The sequence below is a fragment of the Taeniopygia guttata genome, chromosome 27, assembly GCF_048771995.1.
Source record: "Taeniopygia guttata chromosome 27, bTaeGut7.mat, whole genome shotgun sequence".
NCBI lineage: Eukaryota > Metazoa > Chordata > Aves > Passeriformes > Estrildidae > Taeniopygia > Taeniopygia guttata.
In genome coordinates this window covers 1898393-1924678 of record NC_133052.1, presented here as the reverse complement: position 1 = coordinate 1924678, position 26286 = coordinate 1898393, and the positions used below count along the sequence as shown (strand labels likewise).

General features: G+C 45.4%; 1 protein-coding gene across 1 annotated transcript in view; it reads right to left on the bottom strand.

Moving 5' to 3' along the window:
* Positions 1–1939: 1939 nt before the first annotated feature.
* LOC101232986 (T-cell receptor alpha chain constant) overlaps positions 1940–26286 on the bottom strand; it is a 100623-nt gene continuing 76276 nt past the window's right edge. Inside the window, exons 2-5 of the mRNA XM_072919009.1 lie at positions 5064–5327; positions 4033–4080; positions 2695–2804; positions 1940–2266 (exon numbers count right to left, since the gene is read on the bottom strand). Of these exons, the coding sequence (XP_072775110.1) occupies positions 2261–2266; positions 2695–2804; positions 4033–4080; positions 5064–5327 (428 nt within the window). The 3' untranslated portion in view covers positions 1940–2260. The remainder of the gene's footprint in view (positions 2267–2694; positions 2805–4032; positions 4081–5063; positions 5328–26286) is intronic.

Here is a 26286-nt window from a genome sequence, read left to right as displayed (position 1 = left end):
CCTTCCCACCTCCTGTTCTGCTGTGTTATTTCCTGGCTTTGCTTTGCTCTGTGGTTTTTTGTATCTCGAAATAAACAAGAAAATGCAGGGAAGGGGGGGCACGTTGTGGTGGTGGGAGATTGGCAGCCTAAAATCTGAAAGTCTTTGATGCAGACCTTGCAAATTCAGCGCCAGGAGCCATTTTAGTCAAAACATTTAACTATTCTCCCACCTGGCAAATCCTGTCCCTGGGGTCAATTTAACTTGGAAAAGGAAAGACTCAGGTGTGGAAACAGAAGCAGCACAGTCCTTAACTCTTGCCCTTTCATCTGGGAGTGAGTTTGAAGTGCAACAAAGATTTATGATGGTTATTAATTTTAAAAAGTGATGCTAAAGGTAAATGAGTATGGAAAGTTTTCTTTCACATCCCTGAAAGTTTCCGGAATGAGGTTAATCAGTTGGAAATCTGTGAAATGCAATAACTTATGACTTGCTTTATAGTTCAAATATGCTTTAGGCAGCTTCTTCAAGCTGCTTCCCAGTGACACAGCAGATTTTGTCATGAGTGGAATATAGCTCCAAGAGCTGCCTGAATCCAGCACTTAATCAACCTGGGCTTCCTCCAGCTGGAGAGATGAGAATGATGCTTGTGTCAAGGGAGAGACAAGAACAAGTCCCTGAACACCTGTACTGTAAAATAATCAGGGAATAGACAGGGAAGGTTTAAAGTTCTCTTTGTCAGGAGGGGTCAGTAGCTCTGTCCCCTGTGACAGGTCACCTGCCCAGTGCCAGGGACCTGCAGGACCAAGGCAGGAGCCCAGGGAGGCTCTGTCCTGCTGCTGCCCAGCAGAGTGGGGTCAGATCCTGGCGTGGGCCTCCTGCAGGAAGCACCAGGGCTTTTGGCTAAAAGTGTTTGAATCGTGACCCTTGCCAAAAGCAGCTCCTCGTGCAGGCTGTGCCCAGCTGGATGAGGGACAGCAGGTGCCCTGTGCTGCTGTCACCCTCAGGAGTGGGGGACTTGGGCACAGCACACCTCAGGGTCCTGTGTACCCCACAGCAGCAGCAATCTGCCTCCAGGAGCCTGTGGCCAGTCCCTGAGTGTGGCCAAGCCATATTTTTGTTCTTTCCACCCAGCTCAGTGTGTCCTTGGGGCAGAGGAGCTCTCCCTTCCCTCTCCCCACCCTCCTCACACAGCACAGATGTCCTGCACGAGGGCTTTGCTCCCTCCCTCCATGGTGGATCCAACCTCTTCCCTCCTGCACCCCAGAGCTCAGCTGAAAGGGTGAAGCAATGCCTCAAACAACAAACACAAGAGACAAACAAGTTTCCCATTTTTTGTAAGAATTATTTTATAACAGCCTAAATAAATGCCAAGACATCTTGTGGGTGGCAGTACAGTTGATGAATTAGCAGCATGCAGATGCCGTGGGCAAGCACTGTTCCAAGGTGGGCACACATGGACAGGTAAATGTTTCTGTACATTTTTATGCAATTGTTACAAAAAGGACTTGGGAGATCTCAGGTTGTTAGAAGTAAACAAAAGGAACATTTTTCTATGAACATTGTATTTTTACTAAACATTGAAAGAACATTGTATTTTTACTAGACACAAAGACAAATCTTAAACTGGTTTAAATTAAGAAGGTGTTATGGTCAGATAGACTTTAAAACATTTAAATTTTTTTTTTCTGTGATATTGACTTGACAATTTCGCTGAATTTAGGACTTCTGGGAGATGTGCAACTCATCCTTTAGGGAAAAAATGGGATATCTTGTTCTAATCTAGCAAAGGGTGGCAGGACAGTGCATCTTGAGTCAGACTCCCTTTGCTTTTCAAAGTGTTTCATTTGCACCTAAAAAGGTTTCTGGGGGTGCACCCTAAGAGATATGAATACCCTAAAGCTATCAAAATAGGAAAAATTCCCATATTTAGCTGGCAGTTTTTAACACACAGCACTGCTCCAGGCAGAAGTTGTCACTTTAATGCAAATAACACACGTGGTTGGCAAAGTATGATTATAGCAAAGTCTGCTTCATGCAAAAGAGGCACTGTATGGTGAAAGGCCCAGACATCTGGAGGGCAGAATGCTGGAAATGTTTCATTTTGAGTAGTTTTACAGCAATGCAAATAAAGCAATTTAGAATATAATGGCTGGTGTGGTACATAAGAGCAGCAAGGGATGTCCCTTGCACAAAGAATAATCCCTGAGCTCCCTCTTGCTCAGATGCTCTCTCAAAACAGATGGATTTGGTACTTCAGGACTGCATCACCTTGTTACTCTCAGTCCTGTAACAAAAACAAAGGTGTGATAAATCATTATTTGGGTTACAGCTGCAAAATTGTAGAGCTGAAGAGTCCAGGCAAAAGAAAGAGAAGAAAAAACACTGGGCAAAAGCCAATATATTAGGATTTATATTAAAGTCAATAACTATCAAACTTTCCCAGCTGGAGACAGGTGAGGGGAGAAATCTGATGGATGAATGCAGGCAAGGAAAGGGATGGATGCAGAAATAGAAGGGAGAAATGTCATGAAAGGAAAAAATTTTCTTATGGACAGGAAGAGCACTTGGGGGTGGGTGAAAATGGTACAGCCAGAGGAACAGAGGGGTTTTGCTGCTGGCAGACAAAAGAGGTCTGGATAGACTGCACAAACAGCTGTTCCACATAGCTGAAGAACCAATCCAGATGTTTTGAGACCTCCCAGGCATCCTCACCTTTTTTTTCTTCCACATAAGCATCGTCATCAACACATTAAAAATGATTGCTTTCATCAGAACGATTTTGAGGCCCAGCTGTGACAAAGACAGTGTGTTCAAGTGTTCATCTGGAAAAAAACAGAAAATGAGAGTCACAAGAGCACTGAGACATCCTTGTGTCCCAGACAGACTGCAAAGCCCTTTTTAGCAAATTTGCTCCATTGTGTCGTAGAGTCAGCTGGTAGGGCAGGAAACCAGATGGGGAGTAGGACTCAGAGACTTTAATTTCTTCCATTCAATAACCACTTAATTATCCAATATGCCAGTCTGCCAGCTACCTGACTGCTTTTAAGTACTGTGCACTGTGAATCTAGGATGCTGGAGGCAACCCTCCTTCCTCTCTAAATTTTTTTGAAGATGGGAAGGGGAAAAGCAATTTTGATTTTAATCACAGAACATAAGTTTATTTGAATTTTATATTAATCTGAAGTTACAAAGCCATTAATACTTGAAAATACATTGATCTGTCATGGAGGAGGGAGCAGTCAGCAAAAACTCACTGCGTCTTTAATATTCAGAACCTTTCAGAGGGCTGAAAGGATGATGGTGTTTAGTGCTGAGTATTTTCCTGAAACAGTGTTTTGGAAAGATTTGCAAGAGCACAGCTGCTCTGTGAGCAGGGCAGGCACAGGCTCTGCTGTTTGAAGTGGCAGAGCAGCAGATCCCTGGAGTGCAGCCCTGCCCTGACCCCTCCCCAGGGAGCTGGGGCAGAGCTGCCTGAGGGACACCCCTGTCACTGCTGGGTCAGGGAGGGGTGAGGCAGCACAGACTCTAGGGCTCATCAGAAGGCTGAATCTGAGTTTTATTACCCATTTTAGTACCCATTCTTTTATGCATTCTTCATTAGAAACCCATCCTTTTATACATTCCGTGTTAGAACCCCATTCTTTTATACATTCTTAATTAGAACCCCATCCTTTTATACATTCTTCATTAGAAAGCACCTGCTTAGCTGCTGTTCCATTAGGTGTTTGTGCACCCAAAATACCCAACTCCTCTGCAGGCTGAAATGCAGCAGTGCTGGCTCACTGCAGCACCTGGGGGTGGGCAGCAGCTCCGTGCTGAGTCAAAGCGAGAGAATGTGGGCAGAAAATTATCACCTTGCATCAGGAAGGCTGCATTAACACCTCGACTTTCAGCCTTGATGTTTAAAGCCTGTGGGGGCCCTTTTGGAAACTTTCTGTCTTTTTGCTGCTTCAAAAAGAATTCTGCAAGCAGGGGAAACCAGCAGCAAACACTTGGGAAGACATTTGCTTTAGTCAGGGCAAACTTTTCTCCTAAAATGCTGTTACATACCTGTCCTGAACTGTAGGGATAGCCCTGTGACACAGACAGCACTGGCATCTGCAGAGAGTGACAATAAATTTGATTAATAACAAAAATTTACTTCTTCAGAGGTTTATGAAGATATCTCTGCTAAGAAGGACTAAATTAGGATTTCTGGCCAACAAACTCTCCCATAAACATTATTTTCTCCTTTTTTCAGGTCAAGCATAAAACATGATCTAATTAAACTTCAGTGTCCCTTTGGACAAAGGAATTTCAAGCTTTTTATCCCCCCCACAGTGTGTTCTGCTATGACTGTACCAATTTACTGACCCTTAATCCTGTTTCTACCAAGGAGGAAGGAGAGACAATAAACAAAACAATCAAAATTTTTTTTTGGTTCAAAAGAGAGGGGGAAATGTGGGAAATGGATTTGTTGGGAATTCTCAAAGCCTGGCAGAAGGATCACACAGTGTGTGTATCTGTGTGCAAACCTTGAGATAAGAAATGCTGACTCTGAAATGCCATGGAATAGGACAGACACTGCTGAGAGAGAAATGGAACTGGAAACAAGTTTCAAAGAATAGTTTTATAAATAAGGCTAGATACTTTGGAGAAATAGAACTGTGAAAGATGCATTGGAGTAGGACCCATGAGGGGTAATTTTAGATGATTTGTTTTAAGGCATTTACAGCATGGGGTGGCTAAAGATAATAGGCCAAGAAACACTTATAGTGTATTGTAATTATAATTACAATATAATTATAATTATATTGTTGCCTTCTAATTATAATACTGTAAATTATAACATCTGTATTGTCTCATCCTTCTCATGAGACTGAAAATGGGATAAAAGTTTCTAAAATATCTCTCAGTTGCCCCATTTCTGGGTCAGAAAAGGGATTAATCTGACAAGAAGACAGAGGACACGAGGCAACATTCCTCTGCCTTGTGAAATGTAGTGGAGCACTGCCTGCAGGGCTGGGAGCTGCAGCCCAGTCCTGCTCCCACAGCACCCAGAGCACCTCCAAGCCTGTCCCCAGCCCCAGAAATGCCATTACCACTCTCAGGGTCCTCTCCCTGCAGCTCTCCAAAGCCCTCGTGGCTGGCAGCACAGTGCAGCTCGTCTCTCTTGGCCCAGTAGGTGGACAGGTAGCTGGACTCCTCGCTGTTCTCCATGGTTGCCACCTCCACAACAGCAGATGTGTGCTGCTCAGCTGAGTTCAGAGTGAGCTTCTCAGGGGAGTAATCTGTGATAAGGCACATTTCCAGACCCTGGTCATCTTTGGAGGTCAGCCTGTAGACTGAGGGAGATGGAGTAATTTCTGCAAAGTGGAGAAGAGAAGATTTAGGTCAGATCACACATCCATAGTTCCTGCAGTCTTGCATACAGCCACTTGGAAATGCAGGTTTCTCCATTATTCCAGTGGGAAGTTGCCTGATCATTGGGATCTTGTGCCAGGACACCTTTAGAAAACTAAAGCATCTACAGCAGATGATACAGAAGCTATTTGTGTTGACTTCTGTTGTGTGTGAGGCACAGAGTGGCCAGGCAGAATCCCTGGAGCATCTGGAAAGGCTGGTGGACATACCTAACCCAGCCATTCCTCTTGGGGACAACTGCTGGACTCTGTCACTGTGGCTGGGGGCAGCCAGGGTGTGTGTGACAGCACCTGAGCAGCCTGGCCAGCAGCAGGTGTCCCGTGGCTGGAACATGGTCTTTTGGGTCTCTCCCAAGCCAAATCATTCTGTGATTTTGTGATTCTTGAAACAATCCAGGCCCATTCTGCCTTTTCTGCAAATGTTTGGTCAAATCCGCCAAATGCAAAAATCCCATTTCCTCCCTGTGTCCCGAGGGCAGTGAATGACCCACCAAACCTTCAGAGCATCCACATTTATCAGCAGTCTGCTGATGGTGCTCCTACAGCAGAGAGCTCAAAAAGCCACTGCCAAGTGGGAACACGGGGCTGCATTCAGGGACAAAAGGGGGAAACAAAAAAATGTTTCATCATGTTCCACCTCCTGTACCAAATTTCTTTACAAAATTTTACCCTGCAGAGAGGGGCTTGGGGCATTAAACGCTGCAGATAGAAGACATCTGATTTAAGACCTCTCTGCTCTCTGTACCAGTCTACTGACCCTTAATCCTGCTTCCACCAAGGAGGAAGGAGAGAGAAAACAGAGGCAACGAGGCAATATTGCCTCACAGCTGGAAAACCCTACACTATCCTGGGAAACCAAGGTTCTCTCCAGAACACATTCTGTAAACCAAGATTAGCTCATCTGGGGAGAACACATTAGAATAGGGAAATGTCACACCATTCATTTAAGCTGCTCATTGGGGAATCTTTGCCAGATATGCTCATTTGCAAGGTCTATAAAATTGCATACAAAATGTACTATGTGTGTGCTTTTCAGAGTATTCCACCTTGGTGAATTATTGCACCTAAGGATCCCTATTAAATACTGAGATAAAAACCCTTTTATCTCTTAACCACGTCTGGCTCTTAATTCAAGGACCAGAGCAAAAGGCATCACATCCACCCAATAAACAAATGATGTACCAGTCCTGGTGTTAATATGGAACAGAAAGCTCAAACTTACTTGGGGTAACAACAAGCTGGGTCCCAGTTCCAAATGTGGGTTTTTTGTATCCCTGGTTGGCACACTGGTGCCAGCCTCTACAAAAATGTGGGCAGGTTTTTGCCCTGCATCCTGGCAGCCAGACCAGAGCAGGGAGTTGACTTCAGGGAGCAGTGATGAAACATGCTGACTTAAGACACTATCAAAGCACCAAATAAATCTACTAGAAAATTATCAGGATCTGAAACATAGGCATCAAATTTAAAAATTGCTCATTCGTTCACTGGAAACAGTTGTGTGGTGTAATATATTTTGGGGCAATACAAGGAATGGATCTGCTTTTCCATCACCTAAAATTCCAGATCATTGAGCCTTGCAGTTGGGGCCACAGCCTTTCAGTCCAGCTTTTCTCCGCAGTATTTGCTACCTGTTGACTTAATCCCTTTTCTGACCCAGAAATGGGGCAGCTGAGAGGTGTTTTAAAAACTTTTATTCTATTTTCATTCTCATGTGAAGGGTGAGACAATACAGATGTTATAATTCACCATCACAATCAGAAGCCAACTATTTCTTAATTACAATGCACTGTAAGTGTTTCTTGGCCTATTAGCTTAAAGCCAATTATCTAAAATTACCCCTCGTGGGTCCTTCTGTAATGCATCTTTCATAGTTCTGTTTCTCCAAAGTATCTAGTTTTATTTGCAAGGCCATCCTTTGAAACTTGTTTCTGGTTCCATTTCTCTCTCAGCAATGTCTGTCCTATCCCATGGCACTTCTGAGCCAGCATTTCTTATCTTAAGGTTTGCACAGAGATGCATACTATGTGTTGGTGTTTCACCACTCACATAGTAAAAAAAATTCTTCTTTAACTCCAGTTTGAATCAATCCTCTTTTAGTTTAAAACCATTACTCTCTGTCCTGTCACTACAGGTTGCTTTCAAAACTTATTCTCCATCTTTCTTATAAGTCTGTAAAGACTTTTAAGTACTGAAAGGCTGAAATAAGGCTCTGTCTGGAGCTTTGTCCAGGCTAGGCCACCCCATCCCTCTCAGTCTGTCCCCACAAGAGAGCTGCTCCATCCCTCTGAGCATTTTTGTGGCCTTCCTGTTAATCCATCCAGCAGGTCCCTGTCTCTCCTGGCACCCCAGAGGTGGGCACAGCTCTGCAGGTGGGGTCTCCTCAGGGCAGAGGGGGAGAATCAATCCCTCAGTCTCCTGGGCAATGCTGCTGGGGATGCAGCCCAGGATGGATTTGGCTTTCTGGGCTGTGGGTGCACATCCCTGGTTCTTGGCCAGCAGTGCAAATATTATAAACACCCTTGCTTCTCAATGCATTTCCAGCTGACTTGTGTAATCCATGACTTTTCTTGAGGCCAGTGCAAGTGGCATGGATAAACCCTTGAGGAGAGAACAAATCCACATGGGTGACTTTGGAGAAGAGCAGAACCAGGCTTTGTCTCAGCTGATCCCAGGAGGGAGGTCAGAGGAGGAGCACTGGGAGCCTGAGCCTGCCAGCTTGGACAGCTGCCCCGAGCCAAATGCCACTGCTTGAGGTGGACTACAATGCCCTTGACAGCTGCCAATCCCCAGATCTTGGTGTGTATTAACCAACTTGCAAATTAGTAAAAACATCAGGGTAAATGTACCTGGCAAAACCAGAAGTCTCGTCCCAGATCCAAATGTGAATTTGTAGTTATATCCAGAGCGACACAATAGCACAGGCCTTTACAATATCCAGAGCAGCACTGAATGGAGCCTTCAGCAATTAAATAATCCACCAAAAGAAATCCTGTTTATCTCTATGAATACAGATCCATTTTCCTGGGATTTTCCAACTATTGACTTTCTTTTCATGTGGTTGCATTTTTGCATTTTGCACTCCCAAACACACTCTTCTTAATATTCCCCCCAATCATATTTGTCCCAACTGAAGGTGCTGGAGGTGCTGCCCAACCAGTGCCGAGCACAGGGGAAGAATCACTGCCCTGGTCCTGCTGGCCACACCATTCCTGATCCAGGCCAGGAGCCATTGGCCTTCTTGGCCACCTGGGCACACGGCTGGCTCATGTCCAGCCTGCTGTCCATCAGTCCCTGCAGGTCCCTTCTGCCTGGCTGCTGTCCAGCCACTCTGTCCCCAGCCTGTTACACTGCAGGGGTAGTTGTGGCCAAAGTGCAGGACCCAGCACTTGGCCTTGTTAAACCTCACCTTGTTGGACTCAGCTCATCTATCCAGCCACTCCAGACCAAAGCCCATTTCTCTGCTCAGTCCCTGGGGATAGCAGCACTGGACTGTGCTCAGCAAAGGTGTCAGAGGTGGGAGGAAGCTCCCCCTCAGTCAGCAGGGAGCAGTTTGGGGTGCCTGCCCCAAAGGCTGCTTGCCTGCCATGGCAAAGGGAAGGGAAGAAGGCCTGGATCAGGGTCCCTGGCACAGGGCACCTTCCCAGCAGCCCAGATCTGCAGCTCCAGGAGGCACCTTGGCAGTGCCAGAGGTGCTGCAGCAGGGAAAGCCTGGCTCTCCATTCCAGCTGGGCCATTGCTGGCACTGCCCAGCCCCAGCCCAGCCCCAGGACAGGATTGCTGGGGCACAGAGATTGCAGCACTCAGGCACTGAGCCCCTGCCTTGGCCACAGGGGATGGAGCCCTGGGGCCAAGGGCAGATGGAGCTGCTGGCACAGAGCACAGCCCTGCCACAATGCCAGAGCTGCCCTTGCTCAGGCACACACAAGCTCTGAGCACAAGTTTATCCATCTGCCTCTCTCTCCTAAACCTCCCCTCTGCTCCTCTGGGCTCAGGCACTCTCAGCATGGCACTGCCATGGCCCCAGCTCCTTGTCTAAAGAGCAAATCCTAAATCCTCCTGCTGGAAATGCTGCCAGAGTCCCTGGAAAAAAGGCTCTGGATGCTGGAACAGAGTAGAGGGCAGGGGCCCCGTGGCAAACCCAAATGCAGGGGACCCCTGGGCCATGGCAGGGCTGCAAACATTGTGCTTCCCAAAGCTGTGTCCCTCCAAACCAGCAAGGGCAAGAGAGAAATGAAGCAATTCCACTTGCCAGGACAAGGGCTTGCTCACCTGGCAGGACTGAAAGCACCGTCCCCTTGCCAAAAATGACTCTGGCTGCCACATTTACACCCTGACACATCCCATTGCAAAAACTCCCCTGCCAGCCCTGCACCTGATCTCAAGCACAAAGCACCTGCAAATGCAGGCACCAGCAAAGCTCCCTGGCACACCAGGCTGCATTCCCTGCACCAGGCAGCATCTGTTCCCCAGTTCCCTTTGCCTTTCCCGATTTGGGGCGGCCAGGAGAGACAAGTCCCAGCCTTGGCAAGGCTTCCCCAGAACCAGGGGGACCTGCTCCTCTGCAGGGACCTCCTGGGCACCCCCAGCTCTGGGTGTGGGGGGTTTCAGTTTGGCTCAGAGATCCGTGGGTGCCCCTGGAGCTGGGCGCACTTTGTGCAAGCCCAAAGCCAGAGCCCCTGGAATTTCAGTGAATTTCCCCCCTCTCAGATCCTCTGCTGGAGGTTCACCTCAGCAGCAATCAATGAAGGAGCCTCTCTGCTCTCCTCCCCATCTGCCCTGCCATTCCCACCAGAGCAGAGCCCACAGGGTGCCCCAGGGCCAGGGAAGGATTTTGGGGAGAGGAGCCCCAGGAAAGCTGAGCACTCACTGGGCTGGATGGACAGGCGGGTCCCCGGGCCAAAGGTCAGCCTGGTGTAGCCTGAATTCACACAGCATTTCCTGCCCTAACAAAAAGCCCAAGGAGCCTCCTCAGAGCAGCAGCTCTGCCCAGCCTTGGTCTGCCTTAGTCCCAGCTTAGTCCCACAGGCTCTCCCTCAACTCCAGTCTGCAGGACTTTGGAATGTTTTGTGTTCTCAGGGAAGGTGTTAGACATGCCATGGAGTTTTAAAATACATATTTATTCAGCTTTAAATATATCTATATTTCTATATATTTTTAGATAATTTATATATTGATAACATATAATATTACACATATATATAATATATAATTTTGGAATGTTTTGTGTACTCAGGTCAAGTGCTTTAAAAGCACAGGCCATTGAGCTTTAAAATGCATATTTATTCAGCTTTATATATATATAGCTATATTTTAAAAATAATTTATGTATTTATAACATAGATTATTATATATTTTACAATATATAATTTTGGAGTGTTTTGTGTGGTCAGGACAAGTGCTTGAAAAGTACAGGCCATGGAACTTTAAAATATGCATTTATTCAGCTTTATATATATATATGTATTTTAAATATATTTATATATTTATAATATATAATATTATATATTTTATAATATAGAATTTACATTTACATTACATTATATATAACTTATTATATATTTAAATATATGTATACTTATATTCAGTTTTATATATATCTGATAAACACTGGGCTCTTTAAGAATGGCCATTTTAACAATGGAAGTTGCCTGGCTGGAACAGAAAGAAAATTCACTGTACCTTATCCCCATGTTAATTGTTCTGGATGCTTAAACAGACTGCAGCAATTAAAAATAATTGCAATAATTAATTAATAATTAAAAAGCCTGGACAGAGCTGGGCAAACACAAATCCTTTGTGTCTCTATCCCACACCTCTGATTGCTCTGGATGATCTGAAGGTGCAGAGGAGCAGGAATGTGGGAGAGATTTTATAGTGAGTTCTGTGGGCCAGACAGAAGATGGATAAGAGGATCCATGTTCACCCCTGCAAGAATTTCCTACCAAAGTCATTGATACAGAAACCAAGAAAGAAGGAAGGATAAATAAGAGAAACCTGCACCTGCCTATTCCAATCAGCATTTGTTTGTCTCTGGTGACAAAGGAATAAAGTGTAAATTTATGAGTTTTGTAAGAATGTATACAAACACGCAGGCTATAATGAAAACAGTTTGAAGCCTTCTGGAAATGGAGAGTGTTGCTTGGTATTGCAGCAGCAGCAGCAGCAGCAGCCGAGGTCCCTGGCAGGAGCTGCAGTTTGTCCCTGGCCCAGCTGGAGTTGGGCTGTGCTGGGAACACCCAAAGTGAGAAACTCCTGAGGAACCCAGGGCTCAGAGACCTCTCAGCTGCCCTGGGCTCCTGCTGGGAGTACAGGGATGAGCCCTGGGACGAGCCCTGGGACAGGAGATGCCCCTGGCCTCGGGAACTGCAGCTCCGAGAGGAGGCAGAGAGAAAAGCTCAGGGCTTCCTTTCTCAGGCACTTTGCAAAATCCCTGTCCTTTCCTGCCACTGAGACTTCCCAGCTCAGGGCCCAAAGCGCTGCCTCTTGCTCTGCTGGGAAACCAACTCTGGCCAGGGCTTCTCCAGCCCAGCACCAAGGGCTCCTTTCTTTCCCTGCCAGCTCAGCTCCCCTTTCCTCTCCTGGCTTCTGCTCCTGGGCTGCAGCTGCTGGAGCACAGTCCCCAGACACAATTGTTGGGTGAAATTGCACCCAAATTTCTCCACAAAGCCTCTGCACTGCTCTTGCTGCAGCTGGAGCTCAGCTCTGTCTGTGCTGGGTCCAGCTTGGCTCAGAGGGGAGACAACTCACCTGGGGCAATGACAAGCCTGGTTCCATGCCCAAAAGTCACTTTTCCCCAGTCTCCAGAGCTCACACAGTGTGACAGCTCATTACAAAATGGGTCTCTCCATACAGCCCCTCAGGGGCTGCTGCAGGGCCGGGATCCTCTCAGCCCTGGAGCTGCCCCTGCAAGAGGCTCTGAGCACCCACACAGATTTCCAGAATCTCCCCTGGCCTCTCCTGGCCCAAAGCCCATTTCTCTGCTCAGTCCCTGGGGATAGCAGCACTGGACTGTGCTCAGCAAAGGTGTCAGAGGTGGGAGGAAGCTCCCCCTCAGTCAGCAGGGAGCAGTTTGGGGTGCCTGCCCCAAAGGCTGCTTGCCTGCCATGGCAAAGGGAAGGGAAGAAGGCCCTGGGGGCAGCCTGGATCAGGGTCCCTGGCACAGGGCACCTTCCCAGCAGCCCAGATCTGCAGCTCCAGGAGGCACCTTGGCAGTGCCAGAGGTGCTGCAGCAGGCAAAGCCTGGCTCTCCATTCCAGCTGGGCCATTGCTGGCACTGCCCAGCCCCAGCCCAGCCCCAGGACAGGATTGCTGGGGCAGAGAGATTGCAGCACTCAGGCACTGAGCCCCTGCCTTGGCCACAGGGGATGGAGCCCTGGGGCCAAGGGCAGCTGGAGCTGCTGGCACAGAGCACAGCCCTGCCACAATGCCAGAGCTGCCCTTGCTCGGGCACACACAAGCTCTGAGCACAAGTTTATCCATCTGCCTCTCTCCCCTAAACCTCCCCTCTGCTCCTCTGGGCTCAGGCACTCTCAGCATGGCACTGCCATGGCCCCAGCTCCTTGTCTAAAGAGCAAATCCTAAATCCTCCTGCTGGAAATGCTGCCAGAGTCCCTGGAAAAAAGGCTCTGGATGCTGGAACAGAGCAGAGGGCAGGGGCCCCGTGGCAAACCCAAATGCAGGGGACCCCTGGGTCATGGCAGGGCTGCAAACATTGTGCTTCCCAAAGCTGTGCCCCTCCAAACCAGCAAGGGCAAGAGAGAAATGAAGCAATTCCACTTGCCAGGACAAGGGCTTGCTCACCTGGCAGGACTGAAAGCACCGTCCCCTTGCCAAAAATGACTCTGGTTGCCATATTCACACCCTGACACATCCCATTGCAAAAACTCCCCTGCCAGCCCTGCACCTGATCTCAAGCACAAAGCACCTGCAAATGCAGGCACCAGCAAAGCTCCCTGACATACCAGGCTGCATTCCCTGCACCAGGCAGCATCTGTTCCCCAGCTGCTGCCTGAGAAGCAGCAGTTTCCTTTGCCTTTCCCGATTTGGGGCAGGCAGGAGAGACAAGTCCCAGCCTTGGCAAGGCTTTCCCAGAAAGCTGCTCACTCACTGGGCTGGATGGACAGGCGGGTCCCCGAGCCAAAGGTCACCTTGTCGTAGCCAGATCCAAAGTCACACAGCATTTCCTCTCCTAACAAAAACCTTCCCCAGCACCTGGCACACTGCTCATCCCCAGCCCAGCAGACACTGCTGAGTGCCAGGAGGATGCAGCCACAGCCTGAAGGGCAGAACTGCCATGGTCTTATTGCAGCATCAAGGGCACTGTTGGACCTACAAGGACAAGCCCCTGTCTGAGTTCAGCCCTGACCCGAGCAGCCCCTGGCTGCTGCTCCTGCTCTGGGCTAAAGGAGTGGGTATCTCATGCTGGTTCCATCTCACAGGCTGCTCTGCATCATCTGCAGTAAATGAAATGCCAGCTGAAACCTGCCTCCCCTGACAAAGGGGCTCAGACACAAGGAGCATGTGTAGAACACTCTGCAGTGGACACTCAAGGACTCTGGACAAAGGACACAAGAAAGCTGCTCACTCACTGGGCTGGATGGACAGGCTGGTCCCTGAGCCAAAGGTCAGCTTGCCGTAGCCAGAGCCTGAATCACACAGCATTTCCTGCCCTAACAAAAAGCCCAGCCAGCCCCTGCAGAGCAGCAGCTCTTCCCCAGCCTTTGCCCAGCCATGGCCTGGCTCAGAGGGGCAGCAGAGGGGACACAGAGCCTTGCCCTGGCTCCTGTGCCTGCCTGGGCTGCAGTGGCACAGCGCAGCCTGGCCAGGCCCAGCTGGGCCATGGGAGCTGGTGTGGGGCCACTGTGTGCATCCCAAAGTCCTCCCAGAGGCACAGGCAGAGCAAGGAGGCTTGCTTTGGACACTCCCTGAAAGCAAAGTCCCCCCAGGCTGGGGACACACAGGGATGGCCAAATTCCCAGCCAGGCTGCTGCTCTCAGGCAGCCAAGGAATGAGTTCAAGCACAGCAGAAAGCACAGAAAGCACAGCGGCAGGACTGCACTTACGTGGCCAAACAGTGAGTCTGGTTCCAGAGCCAAAGGTGGGTGCATAAGCACCTGATGCTGAGCTCACACAGCATTTCCTCTCCTAACAAAAACCTTCCCCACCTCCTAGCAGCACTGGGCACAGTGTATTGTATTTTTTCATCGATCTAAGCTCTTTCTAAGGCTGCAGAGTGGCAATGACTCTAGAAAGGGATGCAAAGCCAAGTCTCAGAAGGCAGCTCTCTCTAATCTTCTGGGTAAACAAAGGCTATTCATGTGTGTTCATCTCAAATACATTCCCCAGGAGGTTCCTCTAACTGAGGTGCTCCACAGCACAAACACATTCACTGATTTTAGCACAGCAGCACTTCCAGAGCTGTTCCATTGACAGCAGCCTAGCAAAGAGCTGGAAGCAAATTGCTCAGAATGTGCTCTTTCCCCCCATGCCCTCTTTCCTTCGAGTTGTGAAGAAGCTTTTCCCTCTGCATTCTAAAAAAAAACCCTATAAGGTTCAGGCTGTCCTTGGGGAGGAGATACCTACTGGGCTTTACCAGCAGCCTTGTTCCACTTCCAAAGGTCAGTCTGTCTGCATATCCTGAGTACACACAGTCAAACACTCCCTTACAAAAACCCCTGTGCTCTCCTGCACATTTCAGCTTCCAGGGCAGCAGACTCTATTGTCATCAACATAAAACTTGGTGTGCAAAATGCCTGTTAGGGATCCCCAACAAATGAAGGCTGGGGTGCCTCTTCTCTGTTCCCTTGCAGGTTTTGTGTCAATGATTTTTACAGGTCAAGAATGATGAAGTGCCCCGATTGTGGGAGGCTTTGTCATAGCCAGGAATCAATTAAGACCCTCCCTACAGAAATCCTAGAGTTGAAAATCCATTTATTTTAAAATAATGGATTTATTTATCCAATAAATTCATAATAATTAATGGAATTATTTATCCATTTATCTTGAAATAAATGGTTTTATTTTTCAAAAAAATCCATTATTTTGAAAGCTGTGCTGTGAAAAGACAGGCATTTCCAGGAGCTCTGCACTCCCCAGTGCTGAGTGGTTTTGCAGGGGAAGATGTGACTGGGGACAATATCTGTCAAGGACACCTGGCTCAGTATTTCACATTAGCAGAACTTCTGCAGGCTTTTCTATACTGTTAACACGTCTTAAAAAATGTTTTTTATAGGACAGAGACTTGCCAGTTCTCTGAAGAGCCATCGTCTCCTTTCCTGCACATGGAATTGCACATGGGGAGAGACCTTGTGGTGCTCTTCAAAAGGGATAAATGTGAAAAGCACAAGGAAAATCATTCTTTTACACTGCCTGCAGTGTCTCCTCCTACCAAGGAATACCATGAAGATCAAGCAACTTGGGAATTGAGACAGCTCTGTAGTTGGGTGCAATATTTGTCATCTGTCTGGCACTGCACACTGATTGACATGATTTCCATGGGGCTGGGAATTTAGTCTTTGCATCCTTTGTGTGAGTGGAAACTCACTGTAATTCCTGGAAGGACTCCTCTCATAACAGCTACACTCCATGAACTCTCAGAGTTTACAAAAAAACCCCCAGACTTCTTTTTGCTGCTCTGTTTCCACTGAATCTTCCAGCCACACTCATTTCAGCCCCAGAAGCAGCAGATATGGAAGGAGATTCCCTTTCCTCTCCCAGGGTAATTACACACTATCAATTACAAGCACCTGATTCTCCAATACTTCTCCAAACACTCTTGTTCAGGTCATGCACTTACTTGGTTTAACACTGAGCCTCGTTCCTTTGCCAAACTGCAACTTTCCAAAGTTGCCTCCTGAATTCACACATCATTCAATTCCTTTGCAAAAACCCTTTCCATTCTGCAAATGCACACAAACCAGGAAAACTCCTGCTCTGTGATGGCTTCTGGACAGGAGTGAACTCAGATAATCCCCTCCCAGACTGACTGAACCTGGCAAAGACAGTCTAGGTATATATTTGACATTCAATAAAACATTTCCATTCTGTAAGCTAAACTAAATCTTATCATACATGGCAGTATTTGATACTTTTCTGCTCACTTCAGTATATATTTTGGGTCTGTAAAAGCAATCAAGTTTTCTATTTCACTTTTTTTTTTTCCCATTTAAGATATTTCATAGGTACAAAAAGACAGTATTTAGTATTGCAACATTTCTCTGCAACCATTATTGTGTCAATATATCAATTATAAAGGAACAAAAAAGATTTGTATCAATCATTCCATGCCAATGCCCTGGTAGCACAGGACATTTGAGAAGGGTTAAGAAAAGCCAATAATGAAAAGGTTTTCAGTCTTATGGACACTCAGCAGAACAGAGATAAGATTTCCTAACAAATTAAATATTTAGACAAATCAAACAAACTTAAATATTTAGAAAAACATTACACAGAAGTGTAATTAATAAATTATCCATCTTCACTTACTTGGTTTTACAATAATTCTTGTTCCTTGTCTAAAAGTTATTTTCCCAATGTTTCCTGTGTTCGCACAGCCAGAAAGTGCTTTGCAAAAACCATCCAAAGTAATATGTTTGCCTTTTTAACTCCTCCTTTCCTAGAAGAGAAGCCAACTAAACAAAACTGGGAGTTGGAAATGATAATGTCCATAATTTACTACGGAATGAGACTCATGGCTTAGCTAGAGACATCACCATCAACCTGTTACACCCAGTTGTATGGAGCCCTTCCTTTTCTTTCTCCTTTAAACTGGAAACTGATTATTTTTTTACCTAGTGGTAATTATCACTCCATCTTAACTGTATGTCTACTTTCAGCCATAAAAACAATTACAAGGCAATCCTTCATGAAGAAAAAAAAATACCAATTTTTTTTTTTTTCATTAGCTTGTTTTCATTTGAGAAGGTGAATTACCAGTTTCTGGGAAAACTTAGAATAATGATGTGTGCAGTAATTAAAACCTTAATGGGCTGAGTTTCTACTGGTACCTCATTTGCTGGCAAACATATCTGGCTTAAAATGAAAAGAAGTTGCTCCTGGTGAGCATTGGCAAAACACACTGCAGCAGTGAGGTTTTGCTCTTCCTTCTGTTAAAGGCTTGTACCACATCCAATCTCACAGGCAGGAATAGTCTCTTCCAAAACACTGAGCCACTCTAGTTGAAATGAAAGCTGCTTTGCATTTATTTCACCTGCAGATAAATGAAAACTGGTATTTCTAAAACCACTAAGTTCTCCCCTGCTCCTACTGATAGTCTACCTTGGGATGAAAAGCCATGTAGACTGATATTTTCTGAACACTAAAATTGCAGGCTGCGAAAAGAAAGATGCTATAGAAAACTTGCTGGAAGATGAAGACACTCAAAAAAATTTCCATCAATAGATTTCAGTGATCAAGGTCAGGTAAGGATATGTAAAAATTCTTCACAGCCTTTGCTATTCCAGTGATTTTAAATCCTATGTTAGATATAAATTAAACATCAAATTTCTGGAATATTGAAATATTAGTATTCACATAGCATTCCCCACTTCAATTCTGGAATCTTAGGATAAGAAAATTCCCAAATCATCAGTTAATCTCCATAAGGACCTAGGACTGAACATCTTTGCCCATATCTACCTGCCTGCAATCCTCAGAAACACAGACACTTCTTTCCTACAGCCTCTCATGATTCTTTCTGGCTTTACTTTATTTAAGCTCTTGATTTTCACCTCCAGAGTTACACCTTGGAAAATGTTTACAAAATCCTGGCCATGGAAATTTATGATCTATGACAGACTTTCCCTTTACTTATTAAAAAGGAGTAATTATCAAATGCAGTTTTTAATTTCTAAAGGTAAAACTTATATAAACCTTGATTTGTAAAGAAACTGACCCTCTGAAGTACATGTTCATGGAAATGAGGTATCTTGAAAGACCTGAGCTGTGGCTCAGACTCTCAGCAGAGAGTCACGACTTTTGTCAGTTAAATAAGTAAGAAGTATGTAAAATAGTATAGTATCTCTTTAAATAGTATATTAATGCAATATAATATAGTTTTTATAAAGCTATCCTTCAGCCTTCTGATCTGGAGCCAGACATCATCATTTCTTCTCACAATCCAGGGTTCACTGCATTTTTACTATAGCCAAAACCTCTTGGGATGGCAGATTTGACCTTGAATATCTTGCTGAAAGGGAGTCAACCAGACTCACAAGTCTGACAGTCTCAAGATAAATATTCACTTATTCTATATCTGAAAGGTGACACATCCACTTACTCTTGGTATTGGAAAGATTGTCATTTAGGAAAAAAGATTATCTTTAACCCCCTGAATCACAGATACATAGAATGGTTTGGGTTGAAATGGACCTTAAAGGTCATCTCATTCCAACCCCCTGCCATGGGCAGGGATGTCACTCACTAGATCAGGTTCCTCAAAGCCCATCCAACCTGCCATGGCCAAAGCTCATCTCAATATTTGTCCTGGGTTGTAAAATATCATTTGGGGGTATTCTATTTTCCATCTGTTAGAGGTGGGGCAGTTATCCTCTGTTCATTGGGCAGTTTTCTTTATCTCTTCCACAACCAATCCTCCCTCCAGGAGATCTCTTCTGTTCATGGCCATTGTCACTGAATGGCTGATAAAATTCCATCATCCCACTGGGAGATGTTCCGCCCAAAGAGAAGAGCCAAACACTCCTACCTGGATATAATCTGAGATTTAGAATACCAGAAATGGTATTTTCCCACTAAATTCCCAGAAGAACAGCCTTGTTCTCCACTAATTTCCCAAAAAAAGACCACCACCACTAGACTTTCAGAGTAAAATGCCATCCTTCTACAAGATTAACTACTTCAGCAGAGCCACACCTGTCACTCCAAGAAGATTACAACCACCATTTAATAAGACTACTACCACCACCTTGACCCATGGGGTGTCAAGTCATATTCTGACTCTGTCAATAGGGGGTTTTGTTTGTTTGGTTTTTTGTTTGTTTGTACTATTACATTTGTATTTTTAGCTTTCCTAATAAAAAACTGTAATTCCTATTCCTATATCTTTACCTGAAAGCCTTTTAATTTCAAAATTATAAAAAGTCAAAAAGAAGGAATTTGTATTTTCCATTCCAAGAGAGAGGCTCCTGCCTTCCTTAAACAGACACCTGCCTGTTCAAACCAAGACAGTATTATAAAGTTCAGTTTTTGATAAATTTCTGGCACTTACTTGGATAAACAGAGAGTTTTGTCCCTTTTCCAAAAGTCAGCTTCTCGTAGCTACCTCTGGAGTTTCACTGCGACAAAGAGCTTTACTAAAACTGCTGGCAGTTCTTACTTCTGAGTAAAAGGAGATTTTCAGCTTTGATGTGCGCTCAAAGATCTCTCATGGTGTTTCTTCTCAAGCTTCCTAGGTCAAAATCTGACCTGGGGAAGGTGACAAGGTCTGGAGAAGGAGGTTGGAGTGAGGTGGTCTTTAAGGTCTCTTCCAACCCAAACCATTCTGTGATTGAAATGCTTGAAAAAAATCCTCATGACAATTCCATACAGTGAATCCAGAGCTGTGGGATCCTATCTCACCAGCCCAGCTCTATTACAAATTGTGGTCTATCCTCCTGTCATAGCAGCAACTGTAGAAATCACAATAATTAATTGTGAATGTGAAGATGAACAAGAAAAAGCAAGACAGGAGCAAAATTTTCCTACAGCACTTTGTACATTCACCTCAGTTGGTGCTTATCTTATTGCGGCATACACCAGCCTGCAACATCAGGCATCTCACATCAAAGCTGTCTAAACTCCTCATCCAAGTGTCCCCATCCCCTGAACAGCACCAAAACGATGATGAAGCCTTAAGGATTTATTCCTCTCTAAGATATGAATCTGCCTTTGTTCTCACATGTCCAGTTTTGGGGGAAAAGAACCTCAAACCAAACATTGAAACAGTAAACCCCAAAACAAACCAAACCAAACAACAACAAAACCACAAACACTTCTATAATCTTCTTGTATAACTAAAATTATAGACAGGGTGTTTACAGAGCAACTCCTCTATTTCTGCCTCTATTTGCATTCCAACAAATGCAAAGAGATTTCTAGAAACTGGCACTGCAGCCCCCAAATTCAGTATTTTCTTTTTCTTGCCTACACAAGACCAGCTACACATCAGTAACTCTGATAACTTACATGCAAACAGAAGAGTGGGATATACTAAAAAAATTCTTTGTCCTTCACATTGTTTTTTTTCCTTATTCCTCTTCTATTATACTCATTGGATTTACCTTCAGAGCAGTCCTTGTCCCAAAGCTGAGTGCATTGCCATTTCCAACATACCCACTGCTGTGGAAGTTATCACAGTTGTTTTTTTTCCACTCTTTCTTACCCATCTGCATTTTCTGTTCTGAGTGATATCCCTGGGAAGATGCCCCATTGCTATATTAGACCAAAGCTTTGAAAGCAATTGCTGCAAGCAGAATTTTACGGATTATCCTCATTTTACTTCCCCAAACTGCCTGCTGTAGTTGGCAGAGAAATGATTTGTGCTTCTGTCATTTTCTTTTTCCATTTTGGAACTGTAAATGGGAGTAAATGGAAATATCATCCCCACATTCCTCCAGCCAAGGAGGAGCAGCTCACCTGGAACCACTGTCAGCCGAAATCCAGACACAAACTGGAGCGTCTCAATGAGCTCACCCACAGCAGCTCCACACTTTACAAAAACACCTCCTCCCTCCTCTCATGAAATGTAAGGTGTTTCCATTGCACATGATGATTTTTAACTATTCCCTATCACATAAAAGTAATGATAATGTTTGTTTTAAAGTGATTTGAGAATTATATGCAGGGGTTAAATATTTAAAGCCATGAAAATATCAGCAGCTCTAAAACCAGCCACCCTTTTCTTGGTATGGTAACTATGCTAACTGATGTGATTGTGATGAAATCAGTAATTCTGTGCTGGTTTCTGAAATAACTGAATACATGCAGATTTTTCTTCAGAGCAAATAGAAAATTTATTCAACATTTTTAATTTTCCCACTCTATATAGGAGAAAAACATTCTGCATGGATATTCAGGATCAGCTGAAAAAAATCTGGGTATCCCTTCCAGAATAGCTCAGTCCATCACTTCCACTCCAGTCAAGCAGTCTCAAAGTACATTTACTTAAAGTAAATAAGAAAGAGGAATCAATTAGAACCAGCAGTTGATGATATTTTCTTCTTGGCTGTCAAGAAACAGCCAGGATTTTGTCTTTACTCAGGGTTTTCCTGGTAAATTGAAGTGCTTGTGGTTCCTGCTCAGCAGTAACTCCCAGTGTCAGTGGAAGAGCACTTCACCAAATAATCCCTTCTCACCATGCCCAGGTGAGTTTTATTCTGTAGGTCAGCCACAGCACAACTGGCATTTGGAATTTTCCCAAGTGCAATTCCTAAAATTACTGTACAGCATAGTGAGGAGGGAAGGAAGTAAAGGAAAGGGAGGGAGGAATGATTATGGTTCAAATTACAAATTAAGTGATGGGAAACCTTCATGCCTGCCCATGCTGAAATTATTTCTAAACAAATTCATTACCTTTCCAAGCTATCCCCTATGTGCAATCCCTACCAGTATTTTCAGCTAAAAACTGGCTGAGATGAGGAAGGAAAAAGAGCTGAAAAGCAGCAGATGACATCAGTGAACAGTTTTAAACATCTCACCCAGATTTCCAAATACACAAACTCAGTCAACAAATGGGAACTCTCCCACTGATGCTACTAAAACATATATAATTGGAAAACTTTATATATGTCTATAAAGTAGATAAAAAACTAATTAATTCAAAATAATTTAAAGACAAGAACAGGCCAGTTCTGTGTACTTAAATCATTCCATCTTCTTCCAAGTCCCTGCACTGCTTTGCTGGAGAACAAGATGTAAGGGATTTAATTGATGTTTCCTGTTTCACAGAGTGAGTTATCCACTAAAGGATAATTTGGATTTTCCCAAAGTCCCACAGCAAATGACCATGTCTGAGGCTGCCCTTTGAGTCCCACCCTCCCCTCCTTGCCTGTTCCATTAGACCCTTAGCGCTGTTCAAAGCACACCCTTGGTACAGGGATGCCTAAAGGACACAACACCAAAGCATAGCCCCATAATTCCCAGCTGTATTAAATTAAAGAAGTATTATATTCACAGGTTTGTGCCATGCAAACAGACTCACCTGTTGGCAGAAAGAGCCAGGTCCACAAGCAGAACTTGATGTGAGAAGCCTCAGTGAGAAAGCCCTTGACAGCTACCCTTGTCCAAGCACTGGAGCTCCTGAGAGCACCTCAGTTGCAGGAAACAACTTCCTCACTATACCCTTATCCTGGGCACCAGGCACTTTGGCACTTGCATTCCCTCATTTTCTTATCAGCCTCTTTGCCTGAAGCCAGAAGCTTGGGCTGCATTCCTTGCTGGTTCAGACTTGCTGCTTGCTTAGCCAGGCATCCACACCTCTGGAAGACTTACTTAGGTGTAACAGCTTCTTGGGGCACAAACCCATTCCTTAACCCCATCAAGACATCTTTCCTCCAGCCCAGGAAATTTTGACCACCACGTTTCTTGATTAGTTTGTTTTTTAAAACTCCTCTAGAAATTCTGAGGAATTTTGAAAGCAGTGCTGCAAGTGCTGCCTGTATTATACTCCATTGCTGCAGTTACAAATCACCTCCAGCTGTAATTCTCCTTCAAATGCAGTTTTTCAGCTCTTTCAGCTTCCTGATCCTGGGCTTTCCAAAGCCTCTGTATCACTTTGCAAGAGTTTCCAACTGCATCTGCTGGCAAGCCCAGAATGCAAATGAAGAGCAGAGAAGTTTAATTTGTGGCAGGCACAACACTTCTTGTGGGGTTTGGGTGGTTTCTTTGATTGGTTGGTTTTTTGGTTTTTTCCCCTCCTGTTTGAGCCATTTGCTGGATTTCATGAATTTGAAAGCATTGTGAGAACAATAAACACTTTGGCCAGAAGGTAGCAGGAGAGATCAGTGTAAGAAGTTCAGTTTGCATCAGTAGATCTAATTTTAACAGGAACTTTTTATTATTCGGGGGAAACAGAACAGGCTGGTCAGAATATATGCAGCAGATGCGGGAATATGATTGTTACATTTTCTTTTTAATGCTATATAAAAAAACCCAGAAGGATTCAGTAGTACAAAAAGCTATTTAATATTGTCCATTCTTGTGGAGTTTGATACTATTTAAGGAAAAAGCGAGAAAAAGAGTACATTTATCATCTTATCAAAACATGTATAAAGGTTTATGTGAAGAGCAAGTGAAACACAGTCCCATTTACCCTCTCAAATAAAATGTTGAAATTAAAAAGAATATTATTAGGAAATCCATCATCCACATCCCCTCCAGAGCCATCTGACCTGCAACTGGCAGCCCATTCCCTGTGCCACTTTGGCAGGAAAGTACTCAATAAAGCCCAGGTCAGGTTGCTGTGCTGTGCTGTGCCCAGAGGTTGTAAAGGGCCTGAGGGCAAGGAATTCTGGCACTAGAACATGTGGTGCCCCACTTTCTCATGTGGGGCACCACATAGGAAAAACGCCGAGGATTTCTGCAAGGACAAGTCTGAGGTTTTGATATGTGTGAATTCAGGGGGCTGAGCTGTAAAGGGATCATGTAATGAAGAAATGTTGATACTGTCCTGAACTTCTCCTTCTGTCACATTCTTGCTGGATCTGGGAAAGCCAATCCACTGAAGGAATGAGACTGGGAGTCCTGTCTGGTGCTGCCAGAGTCTTTCTAGCTCCATTCTTTGTGTCTTGGGCACAGAAACTTTCAGACATTGAACCTTGCTTGGGTCATTCTCATACCTTTCTGCAGAAGCAAGAAAGGTGTAAACTGGAAGCAAAAACACTCCTCTCTCTGGATGCAAATAAAAATTTGAGAGAAAAATATTCTTAGTAGCTGGAATAGTGGTGTGTTTTGGATACAGTGTAGGAATAATATAGACAACACATGGATGGTTTACTGTTCACTCTAAATACAGTTTTCAGTTTGCCTGTGAGCAAAATATTCTCCCTGCTATTCAGATTTCTTTGTTGTTCACACTGCTTTCTCATGTAACCACTTGGAAAGAGGTTTGTTCTTTCAGGATGCTTTTAATGTTCTCTGTTCTCTGCCACAGGAGAGAGCTCTCACCATTTTGACTTTCTCAGCAGGACAGATGTCAGATACCACACTCTGTGTGTGAGACTGTCGTGGTTTGAAAGACAGGTGTCTGCCAAGGAGGGTGGAATAGAGAATATGACGACCTTCGCTCCAAATTATTTTAACTTTGAAATTATGGGGCATTCAGGCAGAGATATGGGAAAGGAATAACAGTCATTTAGCAGGATGTGTGTGTATAACAAGGCAAACAGCAGCAGCAAACAGAAGCAAACACCCAGTCCCGGCCTCAGGCAGTTTCCCCTTGGGTGCAGTTCCGGGCACAGCCAGCAGGGGCGCTGCTGGCTCCGGGCCGGGCAGGGCGGGTGCGATGATTCCCCCGCGCCAGCAGGGGGCGCTGTGGCGCGGCGCGGCCGCCTCTCCCTCACACGGCAATGGCGGCTCAGGGGATGGAGGAGCGGGGAGGCGGCTCCCTCTGCAAAACTCACGGGGAGCAGCCGGTCTCAGTGCCACTGCGGGTGGCGAAATGTGCTGCAGCAGCTGGTCCTGGTGCCCCTCTGGACGGGACAAAAGGAGCTGTAGCAGGAATCTGTGAGTGGCAGCTGGAACAGCAGAGGCAAGAAGATCCCTGGGTGGGGGGGAAACAAATGATATCAAAAACTTTGCACTGTAGCAGGAGCTTTGGGGTGTCCCGGCGGGCAGGGTGTGGGGTTACAGTGCAGGGAAAGACGCAGAGCTGCAGCAGGGCTGGGCAGTGGCAGCCCAGCTCCTGAACACAGCTGGGAGATGCTCCCTCAGAGGTGGCTCGGGGGCTTGGAGTCCCGTACTCCCCCCTCCTCCTCACCCCTGACCATTTACACTGAAGAGTTTTACACTCTTCAGAGTCAATGGTGAGGGTCCTTTCTAGTGAGGGAAGGTGTTGCTAATGCCCCAGTCCAGCAGCTGTTCTTACAAGCAAAAGCTCACACACAGTAGGGGAGAAGCTCGGGGGCTTGGAGTCCCATACTCCCCCCTCCTCCTCACCCTGAGACGATGGTGAGGGTCCTTTCCAGTGAGGAAGGGTGTTGCTAATGCCCCAGTCCAGCAGCTGGTCTTACGAGCAAAAGCTCACACACAGTAGGGAAGAAGCAGTACAGGGCTGGGCTCTGGCACTGGCAGTGAATTCTTCCCACAGCAAGAAACAGCTCGACCGTTCTCCCCCAGTGCCAACAGCAAGAGAGAACCAGGAGCTGTGCCCAGCCTCTTGCCCACAGCCCAAAATCTCGAGGTGTCTCTGCCCTTCCCAAGAGAATGCCCCTCAGATAGTGCAGCCAGCTGCACTCCTCCCCCTTCCCCTTGGCTGCATCTTTTATCTCTCTTAAGTACAGGACCTTCTTGCTCTCTTAAAAACAAATGGGACAAAATTCCATGGGAGAAAGAAATAAAACGAAAAATCCTAACCCCCAACAAAGACTCACCAAGGGGGAGTAAAAATACATATGAGGTGCTGGAGGTGAACATTTTCCTAAAATTACTTTTAAAGTTTTATTTAAGTTCCTATTAGAAGCAAGGAGCCTTATAAATAATAGGGAAAGCTGGACAGGACAAATGCAGATCCAACCAATATTATTCATTTGTTCTCCCTCTATTGTTTATAAGATGGCAGTTTATATACACTTCAATATAGTTACAATTGTGAGCACACTCTCACTGGCAAGCAAACATTGTTTGTTTTTGTCTTAAGGAGGTTAAAGTTTCACACTGCAGACCTATACTAATTCACACTCAGAAAGCTCAT